Here is a 27,782-nt window from a genome sequence, read left to right as displayed (position 1 = left end):
TAACACAGCACACATCTAACACAGACAGCACACATCTAACACAGACAGCACACATCTAACACAGACAGCACACATCTAACACAGACAGCACACATCTAACACAGACAGCACACATCTAACACAGACAGCACACATCTAACACAGACAGCACACATCTAACACAGACAGCACACATCTAACACAGACAGCACACATCTAACACAGACAGCACACATCTAACACAGACAGCACACATCTAACACAGCACACATCTAACACAGACAGCACACATCTAACACAGACAGCACACATCTAACAAAGACAGCACACATCTAACACAGACAGCACACATCTAACACAGACAGCACACATCTAACACAGCACACATCTAACACAGCACACATCTAACACAGACAGCACACATCTAACACAGACAGCACACATCTAACACAGCACACATCTAACACAGCACACATCTAACACAGACAGCACACATCTAACACAGACAGCACACATCTAACACAGACAGCACACATCTAACACAGACAGCACACATCTAACACAGCACACATCTAACACAGACAGCACACATCTAACACAGACAGTACACAGACAGCACACATCTAACACAGACAGCACACATCTAACACAGACAGCACACATCTAACACAGACAGCACACATCTAAAACAGACAGCACACATCTAACACAGACAGCACACATCTAACACAGACAGCACACATCTAACACAGACAGCACACATCTAACACAGACAGCACACATCTAACACAGACAGCACACATCTAACACAGACAGCACACGTCTAACACATCTAACACAGACAAGACCAACGTGACTTACTTCCACTTTCCACAGCCTCACAAACCAAATGGCACATGGACGCCACGATGCAGGCGGTGCTGGAGCTGTCCACGCCCCCACTCAGTGGCAGAAAGTAGCCCCCTTGACCACTGCGTCTCAAATAATCCCAGAGCCAACAAGCTGGACCATACCTGCAATACACATGAGCATGCTCTGGTCATTAGACATTTTCTTTAGTCACACTCTCACTTTTGTAGTAGGTTTGTCTGTTGATAGGTTTGTTTGTTGATAGGTTTGTCTGTTGATAGGTTTGTCTGTTGATAGGTTTGTCTGTTGATATATTTGTTGATAGGTTTGTCTGTTGATAGGTTTGTCTGTTGATTGGTTTGTCTGTTGATAGGTTTGTCTGTTGATATATTTGTTGATAGGTTTGTCTGTTGATAGGTTTGTCTGTTGATTGGTTTGTCTGTTGATTGGTTTGTCTGTTGATAGGTTTGTCTGTTGATTGGTTTGTCTGTTGATAGGTTTGTCTGTTGATAGGTTTGTCTGTTGATAGGTTTGTCTGTTGGAGAGAGTGTGAGTTTGTCTTGTTGTGGGTTGCTCTAGGTGGTCTGTGGATGAGCTAGTATTCAAATTATGTGGTGTGGGGGGGGGGGGGGGGGATCAGCAGAAGAATGATTGGAATTATTCTTATCATTCTAATTAATTTTAAATATAAATATTACAAGTATTTTTCAATTTTAAAATTTCAGAAAAACTAAAAAGATTCTAGTAATTAGAAAACCCTTAAAATAACAACCTTTTGAGCTCATCATACATGAGAAAAATGTTCATGCTTTATTTATAACTAACCATTAGAACTTAATTTAAATTTATTAATTAATAAAATTTCTGAAATGAATTAGAATAATTCCACTCATTCATCTGCTGACAAGCCCTGTCCCCACCACACACCAGACAGAAGAAAACCTAAGTGGGCAACAAACCTAATTTCCTCCTCAACAGAAGAAAACCTAAGTGGGCAACAAACCTAATTTCCTCCTCAACAGAAGAAAACCTAAGTGGGCAACAAACCTAATTTCCTCCTCAACAGAAGAAAACCTAAGTGGGCAACAAACCTAATTTCCTCAACAGAAGAAAACCTAAGTGGGCAACAAACCTAATTTTCTCCTCAACAGAAGAAAACCTAAGTGGGCAACAAACCTAATTTCCTCCTCAACAGAAGAAAACCTAAGTGGGCAACAAACCTAATTTCCTCCTCAACAGAAGAAAACCTAAGTGGGCAACAAACCTAATTTTCTCCTCAACAGAAGAAAATCTAAGTGGGCAACAAACCTAATTTTCTCCTCAACAGAAGAAAACCTAAGTGGGCAACAAACCTAATTTCCTCCTCAACAGAAGAAAATCTAAGTGGGCAACAAACCTAATTTTCTCCTCAACAGAAGAAAACCTAAGTGGGCAACAAACCTAATTTCCTCCTCAACAGAAGAAAACCTAAGTGGGCAACAAACCTAATTTCCTCCTCAACAGAAGAAAACCTAAGTGGGCAACAAACCTAATTTCCTCCTCAACAGAAGAGAACCTAAGTGGGCAACAAACCTAATTTCCTCCTCAACAGAAGAAAACCTAAGTGGGCAACAAACCTAATTTCCTCCTCAACAGAAGAAAACCTAAGTGGGCAACAAACCTAATTTCCTCCTCAACAGAAGAAAACCTAAGTGGGCAACAAACCTAAGTGGGCAACAAACCTAATTTCCTCCTCAACAGAAGAAAACCTAAGTGGGCAACAAACCTAATTTCCTCCTCAACAGAAGAAAACCTAAGTGGGCAACAAACCTAATTTCCTCCTCAACAGAAGAGAACCTAAGTGGGCAACAAACCTAATTTCCTCCTCAACAGAAGAAAACCTAAGTGGGCAACAAACCTAATTTCCTCCTCAACAGAAGAAAACCTAAGTGGGCAACAAACCTAAGTGGGCAACAAACCTAATTTCCTCCTCAACAGAAGAAAACCTAAGTGGGCAACAAACCTAATTTCCTCCTCAACAGAAGAAAACCTAAGTGGGCAACAAACCTAATTTCCTCCTCAACAGAAGAAAACCTAAGTGGGCAACAAACCTAATTTTCTCCTCAACAGAAGAAAATCTAAGTGGGCAACAAACCTAATTTTCTCCTCAACAGAAGAAAACCTAAGTGGGCAACAAACCTAATTTTCTCCTCAACAGAAGAAAACCTAAGTGGGCAACAAACCTAATTTCCTCCTCAACAGAAGAAAACCTAAGTGGGCAACAAACCTAATTTCCTCCTCAACAGAAGAAAACCTAAGTGGGCAACAAACCTAATTTCCTCCTCAACAGAAGAAAACCTAAGTGGGCAACAAACCTAATTTCCTCCTCAACAGAAGAAAACCTAAGTGGGCAACAAACCTAATTTTCTCCTCAACAGAAGAAAACCTAAGTGGGCAACAAACCTAATTTTCTCCTCAACAGAAGAAAACCTAAGTGGGCAACAAACCTAATTTCCTCCTCAACAGAAGAAAACCTAAGTGGGCAACAAACCTAATTTTCTCCTCAACAGAAGAAAACCTAAGTGGGCAACAAACCTAATTTTCTCCTCAACAGAAGAAAACCTAAGTGGGCAACAAACCTAATTTCCTCCTCAACAGAAGAAAACCTAAGTGGGCAACAAACCTAATTTTCTCCTCAACAGAAGAAAACCTAAGTGGGCAACAAACCTAATTTCCTCCTCAACAGAAGAAAACCTAAGTGGGCAACAAACCTAATTTCCTCCTCAACAGAAGAAAACCTAAGTGGGCAACAAACCTAATTTTCTCCTCAACAGAAGAAAACCTAAGTGGGCAACAAACCTAATTTCCTCCTCAACAGAAGAAAACCTAAGTGGGCAACAAACCTAATTTCCTCCTCAACAGAAGAGAACCTAAGTGGGCAACAAACCTAATTTCCTCCTCAACAGAAGAAAACCTAAGTGGGCAACAAACCTAATTTTCTCCTCAACAGAAGAAAACCTAAGTGGGCAACAAACCTAATTTCCTCCTCAACAGAAGAAAACCTAAGTGGGCAACAAACCTAATTTCCTCCTCAACAGAAGAAAACCTAAGTGGGCAACAAACCTAATTTCCTCCTCAACAGAAGAAAACCTAAGTGGGCAACAAACCTAAGTGGGCAACAAACCTAATTTCCTCCTCAACAGAAGAAAACCTAAGTGGGCAACAAACCTAATTTCCTCCTCAACAGAAGAAAACCTAAGTGGGCAACAAACCTAATTTCCTCCTCAACAGAAGAAAACCTAAGTGGGCAACAAACCTAATTTCCTCCTCAACAGAAGAAAACCTAAGTGGGCAACAAACCTAATTTCCTCCTCAACAGAAGAAAACCTAAGTGGGCAACAAACCTAATTTTCTCCTCAACAGAAGAAAACCTAAGTGGGCAACAAACCTAATTTTCTCCTCAACAGAAGAAAACCTAAGTGGGCAACAAACCTAATTTCCTCCTCAACAGAAGAAAACCTAAGTGGGCAACAAACCTAATTTCCTCCTCAACAGAAGAAAACCTAAGTGGGCAACAAACCTAATTTCCTCCTCAACAGAAGAAAACCTAAGTGGGCAACAAACCTAATTTCCTCCTCAACAGAAGAAAACCTAAGTGGGCAACAAACCTAATTTCCTCCTCAACAGAAGAGAACCTAAGTGGGCAACAAACCTAATTTCCTCCTCAACAGAAGAAAACCTAAGTGGGCAACAAACCTAATTTCCTCCTCAACAGAAGAAAACCTAAGTGGGCAACAAACCTAATTTTCTCCTCAACAGAAGAAAACCTAAGTGGGCAACAAACCTAAGTGGGCAACAAACCTAATTTCCTCCTCAACAGAAGAAAACCTAAGTGGGCAACAAACCTAATTTCCTCCTCAACAGAAGAGAACCTAAGTGGGCAACAAACCTAATTTCCTCCTCAACAGAAGAAAACCTAAGTGGGCAACAAACCTAATTTCCTCCTCAACAGAAGAGAACCTAAGTGGGCAACAAACCTAATTTCCTCCTCAACAGAAGAAAACCTAAGTGGGCAACAAACCTAATTTCCTCCTCAACAGAAGAAAACCTAAGTGGGCAACAAACCTAATTTTCTCCTCAACAGAAGAAAACCTAAGTGGGCAACAAACCTAATTTCCTCCTCAACAGAAGAAAACCTAAGTGGGCAACAAACCTAATTTCCTCCTCAACAGAAGAAAACCTAAGTGGGCAACAAACCTAATTTCCTCCTCAACAGAAGAAAACCTAAGTGGGCAACAAACCTAATTTCCTCCTCAACAGAAGAAAACCTAAGTGGGCAACAAACCTAATTTCCTCCTCAACAGAAGAAAACCTAAGTGGGCAACAAACCTAATTTCCTCCTCAACAGAAGAAAACCTAAGTGGGCAACAAACCTAAGTTCCTCCTCAACAGAAGAAAACCTAAGTGGGCAACAAACCTAATTTCCTCCTCAACAGAAGAAAACCTAAGTGGGCAACAAACCTAATTTCCTCCTCAACAGAAGAAAACCTGAGTGGGCAACAAACCTAATTTCCTCCTCAACAGAAGAAAACCTAAGTGAGCAACAAACCTAATTTTCTCCTCAACAGAAGAAAACCTAAGTGGGCAACAAACCTAATTTCCTCCTCAACAGAAGAAAACCTAAGTGGGCAACAAACCTAATTTCCTCCTCAACAGAAGAAAACCTAAGTGGGCAACAAACCTAATTTCCTCCTCAACAGAAGAAAACCTAAGTGGGCAACAAACCTAATTTCCTCCTCAACAGAAGAAAACCTAAGTGGGCAACAAACCTAATTTCCTCCTCAACAGAAGAAAACCTAAGTGGGCAACAAACCTAATTTTCTCCTCAACAGAAGAAAACCTAAGTGGGCAACAAACCTAATTTTCTCCTCAACAGAAGAAAACCTAAGTGGGCAACAAACCTAATTTCCTCCTCAACAGAAGAAAACCTAAGTGGGCAACAAACCTAATTTCCTCCTCAACAGAAGAAAACCTAAGTGGGCAACAAACCTAATTTCCTCCTCAACAGAAGAAAACCTAAGTGGGCAACAAACCTAATTTCCTCCTCAACAGAAGAAAACCTAAGTGGGCAACAAACCTAATTTCCTCCTCAACAGAAGAGAACCTAAGTGGGCAACAAACCTAATTTCCTCCTCAACAGAAGAAAACCTAAGTGGGCAACAAACCTAATTTCCTCCTCAACAGAAGAAAACCTAAGTGGGCAACAAACCTAATTTTCTCCTCAACAGAAGAAAACCTAAGTGGGCAACAAACCTAAGTGGGCAACAAACCTAATTTCCTCCTCAACAGAAGAAAACCTAAGTGGGCAACAAACCTAATTTCCTCCTCAACAGAAGAGAACCTAAGTGGGCAACAAACCTAATTTCCTCCTCAACAGAAGAAAACCTAAGTGGGCAACAAACCTAATTTCCTCCTCAACAGAAGAGAACCTAAGTGGGCAACAAACCTAATTTCCTCCTCAACAGAAGAAAACCTAAGTGGGCAACAAACCTAATTTCCTCCTCAACAGAAGAAAACCTAAGTGGGCAACAAACCTAATTTTCTCCTCAACAGAAGAAAACCTAAGTGGGCAACAAACCTAATTTCCTCCTCAACAGAAGAAAACCTAAGTGGGCAACAAACCTAATTTCCTCCTCAACAGAAGAAAACCTAAGTGGGCAACAAACCTAATTTCCTCCTCAACAGAAGAAAACCTAAGTGGGCAACAAACCTAATTTCCTCCTCAACAGAAGAAAACCTAAGTGGGCAACAAACCTAATTTCCTCCTCAACAGAAGAAAACCTAAGTGGGCAACAAACCTAATTTCCTCCTCAACAGAAGAAAACCTAAGTGGGCAACAAACCTAAGTTCCTCCTCAACAGAAGAAAACCTAAGTGGGCAACAAACCTAATTTCCTCCTCAACAGAAGAAAACCTGACATTGATTGGCTTGGAGTCAGTCAGCAAGTTGTAATCATCTCCGTCACACAGGGCAAACTCCACATTGATGCGGGGAAAGGCTTTAGTCGAGGCAGCCTACGGAGAACACAATACAGGTGCTACTGTACAATCAAATATTGATTATAATATAATGCATGCTGAAACATACAATCCATGATCTTTCACACATACAATCCATGATCTTTCACACATACAGTCCATGATCTTTCACACATACAATCCATGATCTTTCACACATACAATCCATGATCTTTCACACATACAGTCCATGATCTTTCACACATACAATCCATGATCTTTCACACATACAATCCATCTTTCACACATACAATCCATGATCTTTCAAACATACAATCCATGATCTTTCACACATACAATCCATGATCTTTCACACATACAATCCATGATCTACAACTATGAAGTTGTTTACCTAGACATGAATTAAATGGCTGAAATGAATTAATTGTAATGACATTGACTTGTGTGTGGTTTAAATATCTACGGCTAGCGTCACAACTCACCACATCTGATGGTTTAAATATCTACGGCTAGCGTCACAACTCACCAGATCTGACCTGGAGCCAAGCTTGTGTTTGTAGGACCTCACATCCTCCAAGTCTATAGTGGCTGTCACGACGGTCTGATCCAACATAATAGGATAGGAGGAGAGAACTTTTTAGATAATAAGGGAAATAACTCTTTAAATATCTAAGGGATAATAAAATTACAAGAAAAAAACTCTTTAAATATCTAAGGGATAATAAAATTACATAAAAAATAACTTTCTTTAAATATCTAACGGATAATAAAATGACAAGAAAAATTAAAACTGACCACTTCTTCTAAGGAGAACTGGGGTCCTTTGGAAACAATGTCCCCATTGAGAGCTATCATAGAACCTCCATCCCAGTAAACACGCTCTCCATCACAGCCAACTCCATTACAGAATATGTACACACCTCCAGACTGTCAGGAAATTCTTCATTAGTTGGCTCAATATAAGGATCACTCATACAGTAGGGAAATTCTTCATTAGTTGGCTTACATAACTCATACAGTAGGGAAATTCTTCATTAGTTGGCTCACATCACTCATACAGTAGGGAAATTCTTCATTAGTTGGCTCACTCATACAGTAGGGAAATTCTTCATTAGTTGGCTCACATCACTCATACAGTAGGGAAATTCTTCATTAGTTGGATCACTCATACAGTAGGGAAATTCTTCATTAGTTGGCTCACATCACTCAAACGGTAGGGAAATTCTTCATTAGTTGGATCACTCATACAGTAGGGAAATTCTTCATTAGTTGGCTCACTCATACAGTAGGGAAATTCTTCATTAGTTGGATCACTCATACAGTAGGGAAATTCTTCATTAGTTGGATCACATCACTCATACAGTAGGGAAATTCTTCATTAGTTGGCTCACATCACTCATACAGTAGGGAAATTCTTCATTAGTTGGATCACATCACTCATACAGTAGGGAAATTCTTCATTAGTTGGATCACTCATACAGTAGGGAAATTCTTCATTAGTTGGATCACATCACTCATACAGTAGGGAAATTCTTCATTAGTTGGCTCACATCACTCATACAGTAGGGAAATTCTTCATTAGTTGGATCACATCACTCATACAGTAGGGAAATTCTTCATTAGTTGGATCACTCATACAGTAGGGAAATTCTTCATTAGTTGGCTCACATCACTCAAACAGTAGGGAAATTCTTCATTAGTTGGATCACTCATACAGTAGGGAAATTCTTCATTAGTTAGCTCACAATAAGGATCACTCATACAGTAGGGAAATTCTTCATTAGTTGGCTCACATCACTCATACAGTAGGGAAATTCTTCATTAGTTGGCTCACATCACTCATTCAGTAGGGAAATTCTTCATTAGTTGGATCACTCATACAGTAGGGAAATTCTTCATTAGTTGGCTCACATCACTCATACAGTAGGGAAATTCTTCATTAGTTGGCTCACTCATACAGTAGGGAAATTCTTCATTAGTTGGATCACTCATACAGTAGGGAAATTCTTCATTAGTTGGCTCACATCACTCATACAGTAGGGAAATTCTTCATTAGTTGGATCACTCATACAGTAGGGAAATTCTTCATTAGTTGGCTCACATCACTCAAACAGTAGGGAAATTCTTCATTAGTTGGATCACTCATACAGTAGGGAAATTCTTCATTAGTTGGCTCATTCATACAGTAGGGAAATTTTTCATTAGTTGGCTCACATCACTCATACAGTAGGGAAATTCTTCATTAGTTGGCTCATTCATACAGTAGGGAAATTCTTCATTAGTTGGCTCACATCACTCAAACAGTAGGGAAATTCTTCATTAGTTGGATCACTCATACAGTAGGGAAATTCTTCATTAGTTGGCTCACATCACTCATACAGTAGGGAAATTCTTCATTAGTTGGCTCACTCATACAGTAGGGAAATTCTTCATTAGTTGGATCACTCATACAGTAGGGAAATTCTTCATTAGTTGGCTCACATCACTCATACAGTAGGGAAATTCTTCATTAGTTGGATCACTCATACAGTAGGGAAATTCTTCATTAGTTGGCTCACATCACTCAAACAGTAGGGAAATTCTTCATTAGTTGGATCACTCATACAGTAGGGAAATTCTTCATTAGTTGGATCACTCATACAGTAGGGAAATTCTTCATTAGTTGGCTCACATCACTCATACAGTAGGGAAATTCTTCATTAGTTGGCTCACATCACTCATACAGTAGGGAAATTCTTCATTAGTTGGATCACTCATACAGTAGGGAAATTCTTCATTAGTTGGCTCACATCACTCATACAGTAGGGAAATTCTTCATTAGTTGGCTCACATCACTCATACAGTAGGGAAATTCTTCATTAGTTGGATCACTCATACAGTAGGGAAATTCTTCATTAGTTGGATCACATCACTCATACAGTAGGGAAATTCTTCATTAGTTGGCTCACATCACTCATACAGTAGGGAAATTCTTCATTAGTTGGCTCACTCATACAGTAGGGAAATTCTTCATTAGTTGGATCACTCATACAGTAGGGAAATTCTTCATTAGTTGGCTCACATCACTCATACAGTAGGGAAATTCTTCATTAGTTGGCTCAATATAAGGATCACTCATACATTAGGGATCACTGACAGTACTGTACACAGGGACAACTTTACACACAAAACACCTTACTTAAGGTGAGTTAATATATTATGATCACATTTGTAACTCATCTTGAATAACTGTCAAATGACCTTATTGATTCTATACAGCAAATGTTTACCTTAATATGATAGTTGTCACATGACCTTATTGATTCTATACAGCAAATGTTTACCTTAATATGATAGTTGTCACATGACCTCATTGACTTTATGAAGCAAATGTTTACCTTCATGCTAGCTGACTTGACCAGATCAACACGGATGTACATTTTCCTCAGTTCATGGTGAGACGCGCTCCCATTGGCTATAATCTCCACCCCATCCAAAGCCATCTCAATATGGCGGGAGTTGGGATTCCACAATTCTTCACAAATTTCTGCCCCAATACAAGTATCATATGTTGATATAATAGCATCTCCAAAAGGAACAGTTCTCTGCAAAGAAATGAAAGATTGTGTCAGGTTCATGAAATAGCATCTGATTTAAGTAGGCCTGCTGTAGGGGACAATAATAAAACCTTAAAGTTAAGTACTGCATTTAGACAACAACATATAAGCAGCAACTAGTTATTTTACCTGACCAGTTATCTCATAAATCATACGAGGCAGGTAATGATCCTCAACTTCTTTCAACTTTTTCCAGGCAGTAAACCAGCGAGGCTCCCTATAATTGCCCTCATTAGCCAGCATTATCTTGGGTCGAATTAGAAGAATTTTCCTGGAAAAAGATTTTGGTAAAAAAACTTTACAAATAAAAGGTGTAATAAACCAAAGCATCAATGGGAACATTCCTGCAGGTAAATATCTGAAGTAGGTTTAGCTTGCTTACACATAAAGCAAATAGTGACATTAGAATCTACTGTTACCATTGAACTAATATCTGAAGTAGGTTTAACTTGCTTACACATAAAGCAAATAGTGACATTAGAATCTACTGTTACCATTGAACTAATATCTGAAGTACATTTAACTTGCTTACACATAAAGCAAATAGTGACATTAGAATCTACTGTTACCATTGAACTAATATTTTGCAAATGTTTTCAACACCTAAATAAAAAGTACCTCATTATTAAAGGTATAAAATTAAACATGTAAATAAAAAGTACCTACTTATTAAATGTTTTCAACATGCAAATAAAAAGTACCTACTTATTTAAGAAAAACACCTGACAATTGTAGGAGACATTTTTATGCATGACTGGCCTGAAATAAAGCAAAAGATTTCAGAAATTGAACTTTGTTTACAAAAAAAAAATCTCCATCATGTTTTATTACAGCATAAATTGGTTTGGTTCCATTCTAAATGTTGAAATAAACAAACAAAAACAGAAAATATTTATATTACAACCCCAAGCTTAAGGCTGTAAGAATACATCCCCACACAAAAGCTTGCAGTGAACTTACATCCCCACACATAAGGTTGTAGTGAACTTACATCCCACACAATAGGTTGTAGTGAACTTACATCCCACACAAAATGTAGTAAACTTACATCCCCACACAAAAGCTTGTAGTGAACTTACATCTCCACACAAAAGCTTGTAGTGAACTTACATCCCCACACAAAAGGTTGTAGTGAACTTACATCCCACACAATAGGTTGTAGTGAACTTACATCCCACACAAAACGTAGTAAACTTACATCCCCACACAAAAGGTTGTAGTGAACTTACATCCCCACACAAAAGGTTGTAGTGAACTTACATCCCTACACAAAAGCTTGTAGTGAACTTACATCCCCACACAAAAGGTTGTAGTGAACTTACATCCCACACATAAGGTTGTAGTGAACTTACATCCCCACACAAAAGGTTGTAGTGAACTTACATCCCCACACAAAAGGTTGTAGTGAACTTACATCCCCACACAAAAGGTTGTAGTGAACTTACATCCCCACACAAAAGGTTGTAGTGAACTTACATCCCCACACAAAAGGTTGTAGTGAACTTACATCCCCACACAAAAGGTTGTAGTGAACTTACATCCCCACACAAAAGGTTGTAGTGAACTTACATCCCACACATAAGGTTGTAGTGAACTTACATCCCACACAAAAGGTTGTAGTGAACTTACATCCCCACACAATAGGTTGTAGTGAACTTACATCCCCACACAAAAGGTTGTAGTGAACTTACATCCCCACACAAAAGGTTGTAGTGAACTTACATCCCCACACAAAAGGTTGTAGTGAACTTACATCCCACACATAAGGTTGTAGTGAACTTACATCCCACACATAAGGTTGTAGTGAACTTACATCCCCACACAAAAGGTTGTAGTGAACTTACATCCCACACATAAGGTTGTAGTGAACTTACATCCCCACACATAAGGTTGTAGTGAACTTACATTCCACACAATAGGTTGTAGTGAACTTACATCCCACACAAAACGTAGTAAACTTACATCCCCACACAAAAGCTTGTAGTGAACTTACATCCCCACACATAAGGTTGTAGTGAACTTACATTCCACACAATAGGTTGTAGTGAACTTACATCCCACACAAAACGTAGTAAACTTACATCCCCACACAAAAGCTTGTAGTGAACTTACATCCCACACAAAACGTAGTAAACTTACATCCCCACACAAAAGCTTGTAGTGAACTTACATCCCCACACAGCACAAAATCTCCTGGCACCCAGGGTGAGCAATAATCCGTGCCAGCACCTCCCATGAGTGCAAGAACGTGTCGCTCTCAAAGAAGTGATCACTGCAACTGTACCCACTGTATTGGAATAAACACAGCAACAATATGCATTACAATTTTGAATCATTTAAGACTGGATTTCTGTTTTTAATTGGCTGTCAAATGGATGAATTACCTAATCTCCAGCTCCTGACCTGCACGGAAACGTGCACCCTGTGCCTTGGCTTCATGAATACCTGCAGGAGAAGGGAGAAAACTTTTTTACATGAATCATAAGTTTGACAAGCAGTTAAAAAAGAATATGAAAAAAGGGTCTGCATAAACGCAAAGGGCATCTTACTGACTTATTAAACCATTTGCTCATACTAGCGACCAGCGTTGACTATTTTAAGATTTGAAATAAGGTTGTTTTTTAAATTAAGTCGTACTCTGTAATAAAAACTGATCACTATACCTAACTTGTACCCAGCTTGATTAATATTTTAAGAAAAAACATTTTGTTTTAAAAGTTAAAATTTCAAGTGGGATGGGCATAGACTAAAGTATTACATTATTTTTATAGGGGTTGGGTCTGGTAATTTAGTGAGGATGGAGAGGGAGGGTTTAAGTCTTTAAAAAAAGCATGACATGATTTAATCCATTTATGAATGACCCCCTAGGCAGTAAAAATGATTTTGTACTACCATAATAGTAAATTTATTCAATAACGGTAACAACAGTAATAATGGTAACAACAGTAGGCCGCATTAACTATCAAATTTCAGTTCGGGGGCCAGTTTCTTCCAGGCATGCATTTGATTTTTCCACGTTTTTTTCGTGGACAAAATGATCTCCACAGGCCGGGTGAGAGGACATCGCAGTTTGGAGATCCCTGGTCTATACCTATAGTATATATAGTATATACTATAGCCATGGCCATAGGCCTAATTTTTTTAAAAATTACTATTAAATTAAGGCAAGGTATTATGTATGCTATCAATTTGGCCTAGTAATTAGGCCTATTAATTATTATTAAAATTTACTGGAGTAGGAATATGTCACAATTATTCAATTATTAGCCTAATAGGCCCTAAACATATTTTTAAAATGATTTTGGCCCGGTTGATGTTCAGTAAATTCTTATTCTAGATCTAGATTCTATAGGCTACACTTTTTCACTTTTTGGTATTTAGACAACTCAGTTCTCACAACTGTTCTGTTTCTAATCATTGCAATATCTATGTTAATTAGATTCTTCTTAAGTAGATCTTTAGCAGTTTTGTTAAAGCTTAAACAAATTAGTATAGTTAGCGGCTGAATGAGTTTCATGTAAATTAAAACGTTTTGGGATAAAAGATCATGTAAAAGTACATTTTTTAAAGAATAAAATTCTTGGGAGATAAAAAAAGTAAAATCGGGTTTTCCCAAACATAAAACACCTAATTTTGATTTAAATAAAATTAATCGGTCTAAAAAAAGCCAACTGTACATTTCAATGTAGTATATTGTTTTAAATGAACCTCAACGTGAAATAACTTATAATAATGGTATTTGTAACTGTAAGAAAACGCAAATCAAAAATAAAATTACAACACATTTTTAGTCCAATCAGGCCAATTGGCTACCTATCGGGCATTCACGAGATCAGAAAATGTTTCATTATTCATAAAGTTACAAAGTACGCTTGCTTTACTTACTTTCTATTATTTTTTTCATATTTCCTAAGAAATCCATAGACCACTGATTGAGGGAGCATGCAGCAACGATTACTTTTCTCCCCATTTTTGTTTTAAATTTTAAAAAATCAAGTCGCAAATTTAAACTGTTTTGGACATGCAGGAAACAGTCAGCCACTAAACATGCCAGATACAAGCAACAACGCATTCACCACGGAAAGTTTGAAAGAGATTCTCAAACCATACGCACATGGTTTCAATTCTCAATAGCTGTGCTTTTTAGTGTAGAAATTCAATTTACATACATAACTGAGCTTAGGTATAATTTCTCTGCAGTATCTCCCGGTTGCGTTTATATGTTTTGAAGTTTATGAGGGTCTAGGTTTCAATACTCAATAAGCATTAGGTACACCATACTGTGTAACTGTTTTTTTTTTTTTTAAATGATGACATCAAAATACTCATCTGCCAATTTTCCGTTAGATGAGCATAGGCTGTTAGTACTGTTAGACTTATCAAAACTAGATAGACGTCATTTTTTTAAAAATTTGGTATTACGTAACACCACACATTATGGTGTTGAACATTCGCTATTCCTCAAATCGGACTAATGACTAATTATAACACCGCGTTTACAGTTGCGACATGTATACCATACATGTCTAGAAAAAAAAAATGAAAAAAGTAAGTAGGCCTGTGGGTCTAATTCGTTGCCTGGAAAAAAAATGTTTTCGATAACATTTACTTTGTTGCGAGTATTTTAGTGTTTTTTTTTCTAAACATCTAGGCCTAAGTGTAATCGCGGTATGTTTGGGGACAAACCCAAAGTCGAGTGACTTAAATAGTTTGTCTCATCAACATCAATTGGATATGTGATATTGAAGAAAAAGGCATAGAATGAATCGAGTTGCATTGGATAGCCTACTTTTTAAAAACCATTCTAACATGTTTTTTTCCCTCCATATTGTTCTTTATTATAAAAATGTAGATGATGTTGCTGATTGCTACATGCAGATATATTATAGGCCTAATAACCGTCCTTCTAAAAACTTTTTTCGCTCTTGCGTGAAAGACTGGATCGGGGGTGGGACGTCACTTACAGTAATATTTTTCCGAACGATTTATGGTATTTCCGTTGTTTATAGATGAAAAATTAGACATTTCAAGAAAAGCTAAATTATAGTCTTTAGACTATTTATAGTCTAACTATCTTATTCATTTGAATTGTTGAATTTTTAATTATCCTCTTTCCCCTTCGGCACAAGGGCTTCCGACGATAGGCCCAAATAGTTTTTTTTAAATCATCAGTAATTATCTCAAAATTAAATTTTAAACTAGCAAAAAGAAACAGCATGGACACCATAGGCACACAAGTAATACTATTTTTTTGTTTTGATGCAGTGTTTGATCAGAGTTTCTCCCCACCCCACCCTCCGAAAATTCCAAGTGCCCCCCCCCCCCGGAGAAAAAAGATCTGGAAGAAACACTGTGTTTGATGTTATTCCTAAAACATTTTATTGGATTCGATTTTGTTTCTTAATCCAGCTGCCAGCGTGCAAAACTCGCACGCTTATGAAATGTGGCCATGACTTTTAAAAGACATCAAGTCGATAATAATGCAAGTTAACTGCCAAAATTGCATTTTGATATTTTAAAATGCAACAGTATGATGTCATCCTTTCTAACACCCTTTACCCTAAGTCACACGTCGAGAAAAGTTCAAACATGTTAATCTTCTAACATATAAAGCTCAAATGTAATATTTATGTACGTTTTCGTACTATAATCTAAATTATATATTAAACTCAATATCGATCTATTTTAAAATAAATTTTCATTTTAAACTTAATATTTTAATTGACGTAATGTGCAAAGAACAAATTTAAACGAAATTTATTACCCTTTACAAAAATACCAATTTTGTTTGAAAAATAGTATATACATTATGTCCCTTTGTACCAATTACTTCACTACATGACTTACATTAAAATTTTAAAAAAAAGCAGGAACAATTTTTTTAAAGTTTGTTTTGATGTTGGGGAAAAAAACACAATTATTTAATTAGCATGGTTTGATAAAGTGCAATGTGTTAGGTAAAACACAGGTATTTTAAGTGCTACTTTTTATTTATTTTATACACTGAATATACTATTTAAATTTACTATATAAATTATTATTTTTGACCAATAACAGTTTAGAAGTAGGTCCTTAATGTCCTCTATGTTTACGTTTATTTTTCCATTTGCGTTACTGTTTGCGTTTATGTTTGCTTTGTGTTACGTTTGTGTTACGTTTGTGTTTGCATTTGTGTTTGCATTTGTGTTGCCTTATGTTTGTGTTTGCGTTTACGTTTGTTTTTGCGTTTGTGTTTGCTTTAGTGTTTCCATTTCTGTTTGCGTTTTTGGTTGTGTTTTGGTTTTGGTTGGTTGTGGTTAGAGTTAGGTCTAAAGTGCTCATCGTCTAAATTAATGATTTAAAAAATTAATATTGACGGTGATGTAAAGCAATTTTCATTTTTCAAACTTATAGTGATAATTGTTGGCGTGTCCATCAAAACAAAATTTTAAAAATGTATCACCTTTCACAACAATTCTAATTGTGTCTGAATCGATTGCGGGCGTCCTCCGGCGCCCGAACAGAGTGCTATTTGGCGCTCCCATGTTTGCTATGGCGCATACGTTCGTTTTAGTGAGCGCATCAGTTGGGGTACTATAGTCGTTTACTAAGTTGAATCAGGCGGTTCCACCGGCGCCCCAGCATGGTGCGATTTGGCGCCCCGGGCTGGACTATGAGCAGTATGCTCTTATATTTGCATTTAAGTTTGTGTTTATGTTTACCTTTATTTGCATTATTGTGAGTTATTGTTTGCGTTTAGATTTGCGGTTGTGTTTCTATTTGCATTTGTGTTTGCTTTTGTGTGTGCCTTTGTGTTTTCTTTGGGTTTGGGTTTGTTGCGTCTGTGGTTGGGTTTGTGTTTTGCGTTTGTATATCTTTTCGTTTGTTTATTGTTTGTGTTTTCTTTCTGTTTGAGGTTCGGTTTGTGTTTGCGTTTTTGTTTGTATTATAGTTGCGTTTTTGTGTGTGTTTGTTTTGGTTGGTTGTGGTTAGGGTTAATTCGAACAGTAATATATTTCCTAAACCCGAACAATGCCGGGTATATGCTGATTACTAGATCTAGATCTAGATCTAAACACATAAGTCATGGTCCTTTACGCAGGGCATGGCCGGGACGGCTATTAATTAATATACATTAATATACAAGCTGAATGGTTTTGTATTTAGTAACTTAATATTTTACGTAAATCTAATTCATGTTGATCTAAATTTTAACAGTTCATATTAATTTTAATGTATTGAAACTGATTCAAAATTCTGCTGCCCTTCTTAACTCCGCGAAAAATATAAAAAAATGAATTAGGCTCAGTAGGCATACCGTTTGAGAACCCGTAATGTTTGCCTAGATCCGAAAATAAAAGTGAATAGTTTCCCTTAGACGAAAACAAATCAACACTATTCTGCATTCCTGATCAACAACTGTCCAAAAATGATTTTATTATCTTCAGTTTACCGAACAGTAATTGCAATTGGCGACAGATGCGTACCTTCCAAATTTAAACCCTTGTGGGAGCATCCAGCAGGCAAGTTGATATTTTAATTGAGCATGCCTTTATTTAGGCCTAATCTCTGCATAAAGTTAAATTAATATATTTTTATTTGTCCTTTCCGAAGGCCAGGCAGCAAAGGCAGCTCAAAGCTCAGGGCCCTAGTCAGGCTCTTGTCTTGTGGAAGCTATGGCCCAAATAAGCTAAAATCTAATCTAAAAACGAACAAATTATAGACTCTAGGCCAAAATAGTCTATTATTACAAGATCTAGAATAGATCTAGATAGATCTAGATTCTAGGCCCTAGATCTATAAATAAATATTAATTTAAATACTAGATCTAGATCTAGATTCTAGATCCAGTTTCTCACTGTTTCTGATTGATCTATAATAATCTAGATACACAGTTGAAACCAGAAAGCTTAAAAAAAACCTAGATCTAGATCTAGATCTAACCTTTTTTAGCTAGATCTAGATTCTAGATCTAGATTAGATTTTATCACATCACTATCAGCAGCTTGTTACATTCTTGCAGATTTTTGTTTTAGTTTTACAATTCAATGCTAGATTTCTAGATTAATATATCTAGCACTGTATAGTTTAATTGCCATTGCTAGTCTTGTAACTACTTCACTGTTTTTAGTATCTGTAAAATTACATCATGGTTAAAATTTATAGCTTATATCTTAAAATATAGTTAATATTTATGTTTTAAAAGAAGCAAAAAATGTTGTAGAATAAATAAATAGCAAACATATTTTTTATCTTCTTCTTCGTTCTTAATTTTAGTGTTGGAAGGGATCCCCCTCCAACACAATTAAGGATACGTGTCAACTAGTTTTGCGCCATTGAGGCCATTGACCCTGATTTCAGCCTGCTTTTCTTTTTGGATTTGCTTCCTTCCATTGCCTTTGTCCAACCTAGAACAAAATACAAGGCAGCAGTTGTTTGTTTTTGGAGTTGTCTCTCCTAGAAGAGTGGCTGTCCCCAGCTGACGAGCCTCATCTGCCTGAGGGTCCAAACTTGAGACTTTTCGGTTTAGCAACCATAAGCGTTACAGACTCGACCACGCTGAACCCCTGAGATTTTATATAACATTGTATAAGTATGGAAAAATTCCGTAATTAAATACTAAATGCATACAGAAAGGTATTAGAGAGTATCACTTATTTCCTCTACTTTTGACATCTGTCACTTAAACCTCCCCCCCCCCAGTCTTATAATGTTCACTGGCCCACTGCCTATCTGTTATGCTACAGATGTATACTAAAAAAACTTCCATTAGCATGACCTTCTCAATTACCCATTGTACAATTTTTAGTGTAAGTGATGGTGAATCTTCAACCATAAAAATTAAAGGTTAGGTTTGATGTACTTTCATTGTATATGAAGTATATGGCTAGGAATTCAGAACTATCTCATTGCCTGTAGTAATAAACCCTCATGCCAAATCTACATTTGATCTGTTTAATCTGTCTGCCTTTAATCACACTCTGCCTTCAGTGATCTTCGTACCATAAATTATGTCTGTTATCACTTGTTATGTTTGACTTGATTTATGTTTCTTCCTTAGGTCCTAAAACAGTACATTTCTGGGCGCCTGGGGTGAAATGGGTAAGTGCAGTTGTGAGCATTGTCCTTAAATCTGTCAGCTGTCTGGACTAAGTGTTGTCCTTAAATCTGTCAGCTGTATGGACTAAGTGTTGTCCTTAAATCTGTCAGCTGAATGGACTAAGTGTTGTCCTTAAATCTGTCAATCTGTCAACATTAGTTTTTTTATTTGTAGAGTGTGGAGGTCAGGGCAAATTATTTTATGTGTGAGGCTATTAATAAGTTTTGATGTCAGCAGTATGTTGGGCCATTTCAGCAGTATGTTGGGCCATGTCAGCAGTATGTTGGGCCATGTCAGCAGTATGTTGGGCCATGTCAGCAGTATGTTGGGCCATGTCAGCAGTATGTTGGGCCATGTCAGCAGTATGTTGGGCCATGTCAGCAGTATGTTGGGCCATGTCAGCAGTATGTTGGGCCATGTCAGCAGTATGTTGGGCCATGTCAGCAGTATGTTGGGCCATGTCAGCAGTATGTTGAGCCATGTCAGCAGTATGTTGGGCCATGTCAGCAGTATGTTGGGCCATGTCAGCAGTATGTTGGGCCATGTCAGCAGTATGTTGGGCCATGTCAGCAGTATGTTGGGCCATGTCAGCAGTATGTTGAGCCATGTCAGCAGTATGTTGGGCCATGTCAGCAGTATGTTGGGCCATGTCAGCAGTATGTTGGGCCATGTCAGCAGTATGTTGGGCCATGTCAGCAGTATGTAGGGCCATGTCAGCAGTATGTTGGGCCATGTCAGCAGTATGTTGGGCCATGTCAGCAGTATGTAGGGCCATGTCAGCAGTATGTTGGGCCATGTCAGCAGTATGTTGGGCCATGTCAGCAGTATGTTGGGCCATGTCAGCAGTATGTTGGGCCATGTCAGCAGTATGTTGGGCCAAGTTGATTATTTGATTGGTTTATTGTGTGAGGCCAGTTCCCTGCTGTCATGTTGGTTGTTTCCCAACAAGTCACTGCGTATTGCTTGGTTTAAGTCACTGCGTATTGCTTGGTTTAAGTCACTGCGTATTGCTTGGTTTAAGTCACTGCGTATTGCTTGGTTTAAGTCACTGCGTATTGCTTGGTTTAAGTCACTGCGTATTGCTTGGTTTAAGTCACTGCGTATTGCTTGGTTTAAGTCACTGCTTATTGCTTGGTTTAAGTTACTGCGTATTGCTTGGTTTAAGTCACTGCTTATTGCTTGGTTTAAGTCACTGCGTATTGCTTGGTTTAAGTCACTGCGTATTGCTTGGTTTAAGTCACTGCGTATTGCTTCGTTTAAGTCACTGCTTATTGCTTCGTTTAAGTCACTGCGTATTGCTTGGTTTAAGTCACTGCGTATTGCTTGGTTTAAGTCACTGCGTATTGCTTGGTTTAAGTCACTGCGTATTGCTTGGTTTAAGTCACTGCGTATTGCTTGGTTTAAGTCACTGCGTATTGCTTGGTTTAAGTCACTGCTTATTGCTTGGTTTAAGTCACTGCGTATTGCTTGGTTTAAGTCACTGCGTATTGCTTGGTTTAAGTCACTGCGTATTGCTTGGTTTAAGTCACTGCAGGCCTTATTCATTGCTGGCTATTTATTTATTGCAGGCCTTAGTAATTGCTGGCTATTTATTTATTGCAGGCCTTATTCATTGCTGGCTATTTATTTATTGCAGGCCTTAGTAATTGCTGGCTATTTATTTATTGCAGGCCTTAGTAATTGCTGGCTATTTATTTATTGCAGGCCTTAGTAATTGCTGGCTATTTATTTATTGCAGGCCTTATTCATTGCTGGCTATTTATTTATTGAAGGCCTTATTCATTGCTGGCTATTTATTTATTGCAGGCCTTATTCATTGCTGGCTATTTATTTATTGCAGGCCTTAGTAATTGCTGGCTATTTATTTATTGCAGGCCTTAGTAATTGCTGGCTATTTATTTATTGCAGGCCTTAGTAATTGCTGGCTATTTATTTATTGCAGGCCTTATTCATTGCTGGCTATTTATTTATTGCAGGCCTTATTAATTGCTGGCTATTTATTTATTGCAGGCCCTAGTAATTGCTGGCTATTTATTTATTGCAGGCCCTAGTAATTGCTGGCTATTTATTTATTGCAGGCCCTAGTAATTGCTGGCTATTTATTTATTGCTGGCTATTTATTTATTGCTGGCTATTTGTTTATTGCTGGCTATTTATTTATTGCAGGCCCTAGTAATTGCTGGCTATTTATTTATTACAGGCCCTAGTAATTGCTGGCCATTTATTTATTGCAGGCCTTATTCAATGCTGGCTATTTATTTATTGCAGGCCCTAGTAATTGCTGGCTATTTATTTATTGCAGGCCTTATTAATTGCTGGCTATTTATTTATTGCAGGCCCTAGTAATTGCTGGCTATTTATTTATTGCAGGCCCTAGTAATTGCTGGCTATTTATTTATTGCTGGCTATTTATTTATTGCTGGCTATTTGTTTATTGCTGGCTATTTATTTATTGCAGGCCCTAGTAATTGCTGGCTATTTATTTATTACAGGCCCTAGTAATTGCTGGCTATTTATTTATTGCAGGCCCTAGTAATTGCTGGCTATTTATTGCAGGCCTTATTTATTGCTGGCTATTTATTTATTGCAGGCCCTAGTAATTGCTGGCTATTTATTTATTGCAGGCCCTAGTAATTGCTGGCTATTTATTTATTGCAGGCCCTAGTAATTGCTGGCTATTTATTGCAGGCCTTATTTATTGCTGGCTATTTATTTATTGCAGGCCCTAGTAATTGCTGGCTATTTATTTATTGCAGGCCCTAGTAATTGCTGGCTATTTATTTATTGCAGGCCCTAGTAATTGCTGGCTATTTATTTATTGCAGGCCCTAGTAATTGCTGGCTATTTATTTATTGCAGGCCCTAGTAATTGCTGGCTATTTATTTATTGCTGGCTATTTATTTATTGCTGGCTATTTGTTTATTGCTGGCTATTTATTTATTGCAGGCCCTAGTAATTGCTGGCTATTTATTTTTTACAGGCCCTAGTAATTGCTGGCCATTTATTTATTGCAGGCCTTATTCAATGCTGGCTATTTATTTATTGCAGGCCCTAGTACTTGCTGGCTATTTATTTATTGCAGGCCCTAGTAATTGCTGGCTATTTATTGCAGGCCTTATTTATTGCTGGCTATTTATTTATTGCAGGCCCTAGTAATTGCTGGCTATTTATTTATTGCAGGCCCTAGTAATTGCTGGCTATTTATTTATTGCAGGCCCTAGTAATTGCTGGCTATTTATTTATTGCAGGCCTTATTAATTGCTGGCTATTTATTTATTGCAGGCCCTAGTAATTGCTGGCTATTTATTTATTGCAGGCCCTAGTAATTGCTGGCTATTTATTTATTGCTGGCTATTTATTTATTGCTGGCTATTTGTTTATTGCTGGCTATTTATTTATTGCAGGCCCTAGTAATTGCTGGCTATTTATTTATTACAGGCCCTAGTAATTGCTGGCCATTTATTTATTGCAGGCCTTATTCAATGCTGGCTATTTATTTATTGCAGGCCCTAGTACTTGCTGGCTATTTATTTATTGCAGGCCCTAGTAATTGCTGGCTATTTATTGCAGGCCTTATTTATTGCTGGCTATTTATTTATTGCAGGCCCTAGTAATTGCTGGCTATTTATTTATTGCAGGCCCTAGTAATTGCTGGCTATTTATTTATTGCAGGCCTTATTAATTGCTGGCTATTTATTTATTGCAGGCCCTAGTAATTGCTGGCTATTTATTTATTGCAGGCCCTAGTAATTGCTGGCTGTTTATTTATTGCAGGCCCTAGTAATTGCTGGCTATTTATTTATTGCAGGCCCTAGTAATTGCTGGCCATTTATCTATTGCAGGCCCTAGTAATTGCTGGCTATTTATTTATTGCAGGCCCTAGTAATTGCTGGCCATTTATCTATTGCAGGCCCTAGTAATTGCTGGCTATTTATCTATTGCAGGCCCTAGTAATTGCTGGCCATTTATCTATTGCAGGCCCTAGTAATTGCTGGCTATTTATTTATGGCAGGCCCTAGTAATTGCTGGCTATTTATTTATTGCAGGCCCTAGTAATTGCTGGCTATTTATTTATTGCAGGCCCTAGTAATTGCTGGCTATTTATTTATTGCAGGCCCTAGTAATTGCTGGCTATTTATTTATTGCAGGCCCTAGTAATTGCTGGCTATTTATTTATTGCAGGCCCTAGTAATTGCTGGCCATTTATCTATTGCAGGCCCTAGTAATTGCTGGCTATTTATTTATTGCAGGCCCTAGTAATTGCTGGCTATTTATTTATTGCAGGCCCTAGTAATTGCTGGCTATTTATTTATTGCAGGCCCTAGTAATTGCAGGCTATTTATTTATTGCTGGCTATTTATTTATTGCAGGCCCTAGTAATTGCTGGCTATTTATCTATTGCAGGCCCTAGTAATTGCTGGCTATTTATTTATTGCTGGCTATTTATTTATTGCAGGCCCTAGTAATTGCTGGCTATTTATCTATTGCAGGCCCTAGTAATTGCTGGCTATTTATTTATTGCTGGCTATTTATTTATTGCAGGCCCTAGTAATTGCTGGCTATTTATCTATTGCAGGCCCTAGTAATTGCTGGCTATTTATTTATTGCTGGCTATTTATTTATTGCAGGCCTTAGTAATTGCTGGCTATTTATTTATTGCTGGCTATTTATTTATTGCTGGCTATTTATTTATTGCTGGCTATTTATTTATTGCAGGCCCTAGTAATTGCTGGCTATTTATTTATTGCTGGCTATTTATTTATTGCTGGCTATTTATTTATTGCTGGCTATTTATTTATTGCTGGCTATTTATTTATTGCTGGCTATTTATTTATTGCTGGCTATTTATTTATTGCAGGCCCTAGTAATTGCAGGCATTGGTGACTTACAACGTCCAGCTGAGAAACTCAGTATTTACCAGTCTCTTGCACTGGCAGCAACAGGTAGGTCAATATTTTAGTGGGAAACTTTCATTTTATTGTCCATTTTCTGCAACAACCTCTGGTTTACAAGTCATTGACTAAGTTAAATTATCTTACAGAAATATACAAACTAGAGTTAATGCTCTTAATATCTATATATATAATTCTCTTCTTGGATACCCTAGAAATCACCATGCTGTAACTACTGTAAGCGTGCCTAGCCGCTAGTCGGCTCGTATTACATACATCATTTTCTAAAGATATACAAAAAACGAACTGATCACCAAGTTAAATGAGTTACTTTGTGTAGATATTAAAAATGTAAGTATAGTTTATTGTCTATTTCAGGAACCATCTGGTCCAGATATTCTCTTGTGATTATCCCAAAGAATTTCAGTCTCTTCACTGTGAATCTTTTTGTTGCAATCACTGGCTACATGCAACTTGCTCGAGCTATCCAGTAAGATCCCAGGTTTTTCTAAGGGGATGGGCTTTCTAAAAGTTAGATTCACTCTAAGTTCCCATGTTTTTCTAAGGGGATGGGCTTGCTAAAAGTTAGATTCACCCTAAGATGCCAGATTTTTCTAAGGGGATGGGCTTGCTTAAAGTTAGATTCACCCTAAGATGCCAGATTTTTCTAAGGGGATGGGCTTGCTAAAAGTTAGATTCACCCTAAGATGCCAGATTTTTCTAAGGGGATGGGCTTGCTTAAAGTTAGATTCACCCTAAGATGCCAGATTTTTCTAAGGGGATGGGCTTGCTTAAAGTTAGATTCACCCTAAGATGCCAGATTTTTCTAAGGGGATGGGCTTGCTTAAAGTTAGATTCACCCTAAGATGCCAGATTTTTCTAAGGGGATGGGCTTGCTTAAAGTTAGATTCACCCTAAGATGCCAGATTTTTCTAAGGGGATGGGCTTGCTAAAAGTTGGTTAGATTCACTCAAAGTCTAGCATCTTCACCAAAGATACCAAAAAATCTCCTTGACTAAAGAGCATATAAATAAATATAGACAACAGTTTGGTTATAACGTTTTTACCAACAAAACAAATGGCAGGGCTACCTAGACAGGACCACCTACCTAGACAGGGCCACCTACTTAGACAGGACCACCTACTTAGACAGGACCACCTACCTAGACAGGACAACCTAGACAGGAACACCTACTTAGACAGGACCACCTACCTAGACAGGACCACCTACCTTGACAGGACCACCTACCTAGACAGTACCATCTACTTAGACAGGACCACCTACCTAGACAGGACCACCTACCTAGACAGGGCCACCTACCTAGACAGGACCACCTACCTAGACAGGACAACCTAGACAGGACCACCTACCTAGACAGGACTACAGAGGTTACTTTTTCAAGATCTGGTAAAAATGTTTGGCAAAGATTTTTAATGGTAGTGAGAAAGGGACAGTGTATAAAACTAATCATTGATCATGATTTTTCACCCAGTTATCGGTATAATCAAGAGAAAGCACTTAAAATGGTGAAAGATGGATCCTCTCAATAAATGGTGGATTCTCCTAGTCAATGGCAAAAGAGGGATCATCTTATTAAAGTCTAGTTGTTTGATTGTGTAGACAGAGTTCCAGTTCCTCCAAGCCAGCATAGTTGATTAGTTGTTTGATTGTGTAGACAGTTCAAGTTCCTCCAAGCCAGCGTAGTTGATTAGTTGTTTGATTGTGTAGACAGAGTTCAAGTTCCTCCAAGCCAGCATAGTTGATCGGTTTGATGGGAATCTTTATTTTCTTTGTATCAATGGAAGTTTACTCTTTTTTTTTGGAAAATCCCTTTTTATTTTTGCTGCCCCAAAGGAAATTAAAAATCTTCACTTTCTGTAATATTTTTTGTTTTCCATAATTTAAAAATAATTTCATTTTTCAGTTACACTTTTTTTTTACTTCTAGACATTTTTAAAATTGTTTTAAAATGCATTGTGCATCAAGAGTATTCAAATTGTATTATTTTACAACTAGATCAAGTATAATTCTTTTAAAAGATAAATTCAATTAAGTTGTATTATTTTGTTGTATGTATTTAAACAGCCTTTGTGCTAACATGCATTTATTTTCTTGTCTGTGGGATTGCAGACAGATTATCTTTCCTTGATATTAGACACATTTTAAAATTATTTTTTCTAAAATTTTCTACACAAATATTGAAATTAAAACAGTTGAAACGTCCAAATATTTAGCATTATTAGCTTACTGCATTTAAAAACCCCAAACTAAATCATGTACCAATCACTTTTTTATTCTTGTCTGCCTGGTAGGCCTACTGCTAATGAGATAGATTAACCTTAGAATATAACTCATGTAGTTTGCTGGTTTTTTAGGGTATAATCTTGACTTTTTTTAAACAGTAAACAAGTAGGCATTTAGTTTTATAAAACAAATGGCTTGTATATAAGTTATTAGATTTTTTAAATGTGTGTTTTTTGGGGATATCTCATTGTATTAGTTTAGTTTTTTGTAAGACACCATCGCCTGCAGAACCAGTTTAGTTTTTTGTAAGACACCATCGCCTGCAGAACCAGTTTAGTTTTTTGTAAGACACCATAGCCTGCAGAACCAGTTTAGTTTTTTGTAAGACACCATCGCCTGCAGAACCAGGGTTGTACACCATAGAAACCACATGTGCAATTAAGGCTTTTTGTAGTGACATTGTCACATTTGTCTAATGTTTTGGATATCAAGACAAGAAATGTGTATGTTACCTGCTTGAATGTGTTGTATGTTACCTGCTTGTATGTGTTGTATGTTACCTGCTTGAATGTGTTGTATGTTACCTGCTTGAATATGTTTTATGTTACCTGCTTGTATGTGTTGTATGTTACCTGCTTGTATGTGTTGTATGTTACCTGCTTGAATGTGTTGTATGTTACCTGCTTGAATGTGTTGTATGTTACCTGCTTGAATGTGTTGTATGTTACCTGCTTGAATGTGTTGTATGTTACCTGCTTGTATGTTTTTTACCTGATGATCTGAGCCATGACAAAAGTGACGTCTTCTCAGTATTGTTTTATTCATTTTTTACATTACTCAGGGGTGCCTTGTCATTTATGTTTTAAATATTTTTTCCAGATCTTAAATACTTGGGGTGATTTTGACAATTATTTTATGAGATGAATGTAGCCAGATGTTTTTTTAAATAGAGACCAACTAGAACAATTTCAGACACTCAGACTGTTGTGTTGGTAAACAAGGGCGTGTTGGTGTTTATAAATGGGGCGTGCAAGCTTTTTTTGTTCAAGTGAAGGAGACGTGACCCACTCTACTGTTGATTTGTTTTTTACTAAATTAAAGGAAAATAAAGATATCACTACAATT

The 27,782-nt window shown here is 37.4% G+C and overlaps 2 protein-coding genes across 3 annotated transcripts in view; one reads left to right on the top strand and one right to left on the bottom strand.

The window, feature by feature from the left end:
- LOC131939557 (glutamine-dependent NAD(+) synthetase) overlaps positions 1 to 14,525 on the bottom strand; it is a 22,209-nt gene extending 7,684 nt beyond the window's left edge. Inside the window, exons 1-10 of the mRNA XM_059297944.1 lie at positions 14,327 to 14,525; positions 12,826 to 12,886; positions 12,612 to 12,728; positions 11,147 to 11,200; positions 10,571 to 10,712; positions 10,223 to 10,429; positions 7,641 to 7,772; positions 7,372 to 7,446; positions 6,754 to 6,881; positions 841 to 992 (exon numbers count right to left, since the gene is read on the bottom strand). Coding sequence (XP_059153927.1) covers positions 841 to 992; positions 6,754 to 6,881; positions 7,372 to 7,446; positions 7,641 to 7,772; positions 10,223 to 10,429; positions 10,571 to 10,712; positions 11,147 to 11,200; positions 12,612 to 12,728; positions 12,826 to 12,886; positions 14,327 to 14,513 — 1,255 coding nt within the window. The 5' untranslated portion in view covers positions 14,514 to 14,525. The remainder of the gene's footprint in view (positions 1 to 840; positions 993 to 6,753; positions 6,882 to 7,371; positions 7,447 to 7,640; positions 7,773 to 10,222; positions 10,430 to 10,570; positions 10,713 to 11,146; positions 11,201 to 12,611; positions 12,729 to 12,825; positions 12,887 to 14,326) is intronic.
- LOC131939559 (uncharacterized) lies at positions 13,842 to 27,782 on the top strand. Of its 2 annotated transcripts, XM_059297945.1 has the most exons (6): positions 13,842 to 13,891; positions 17,869 to 17,943; positions 19,482 to 19,522; positions 24,379 to 24,463; positions 24,791 to 24,902; positions 25,906 to 27,782. In XM_059297945.1, exons 1-6 carry the CDS (start codon positions 13,870 to 13,872, stop codon positions 25,961 to 25,963), a joined length of 393 nt encoding a protein of 130 aa, XP_059153928.1. In that variant the 5' UTR covers positions 13,842 to 13,869; the 3' UTR covers positions 25,964 to 27,782. The 2 variants fall into 2 exon arrangements, with proteins under 2 accessions (XP_059153928.1, XP_059153929.1); XM_059297946.1 differs by lacking the exon at positions 13,842 to 13,891 and having other exon boundaries at positions 17,747 to 17,943.

This window comes from Physella acuta, unplaced genomic scaffold, assembly GCF_028476545.2.
Source record: "Physella acuta isolate Inbredline_101_S28 unplaced genomic scaffold, ASM2847654v3 ptg000283l, whole genome shotgun sequence".
NCBI lineage: Eukaryota > Metazoa > Mollusca > Gastropoda > Physidae > Physella > Physella acuta.
This window is presented reverse-complemented; position numbering and strand designations above follow the sequence as displayed.

What these genes read in the sequence shown, in the direction of transcription:
- LOC131939559 (XM_059297945.1), top strand. Translation starts at nt 13,870, where the DNA reads ATGTTAATTAGATTCTTCTTAA. An exon ending in CTTGTGGGAGCATCCAGCAG is followed by an intron (nt 17,944 to 19,481) that starts GCAAGTTGATAT and finishes TTTCTTCCTTAG; the next exon opens with GTCCTAAAACAGTACATTTC. An exon ending in TCTTGCACTGGCAGCAACAG is followed by an intron (nt 24,464 to 24,790) that starts GTAGGTCAATAT and finishes TGTCTATTTCAG; the next exon opens with GAACCATCTGGTCCAGATAT.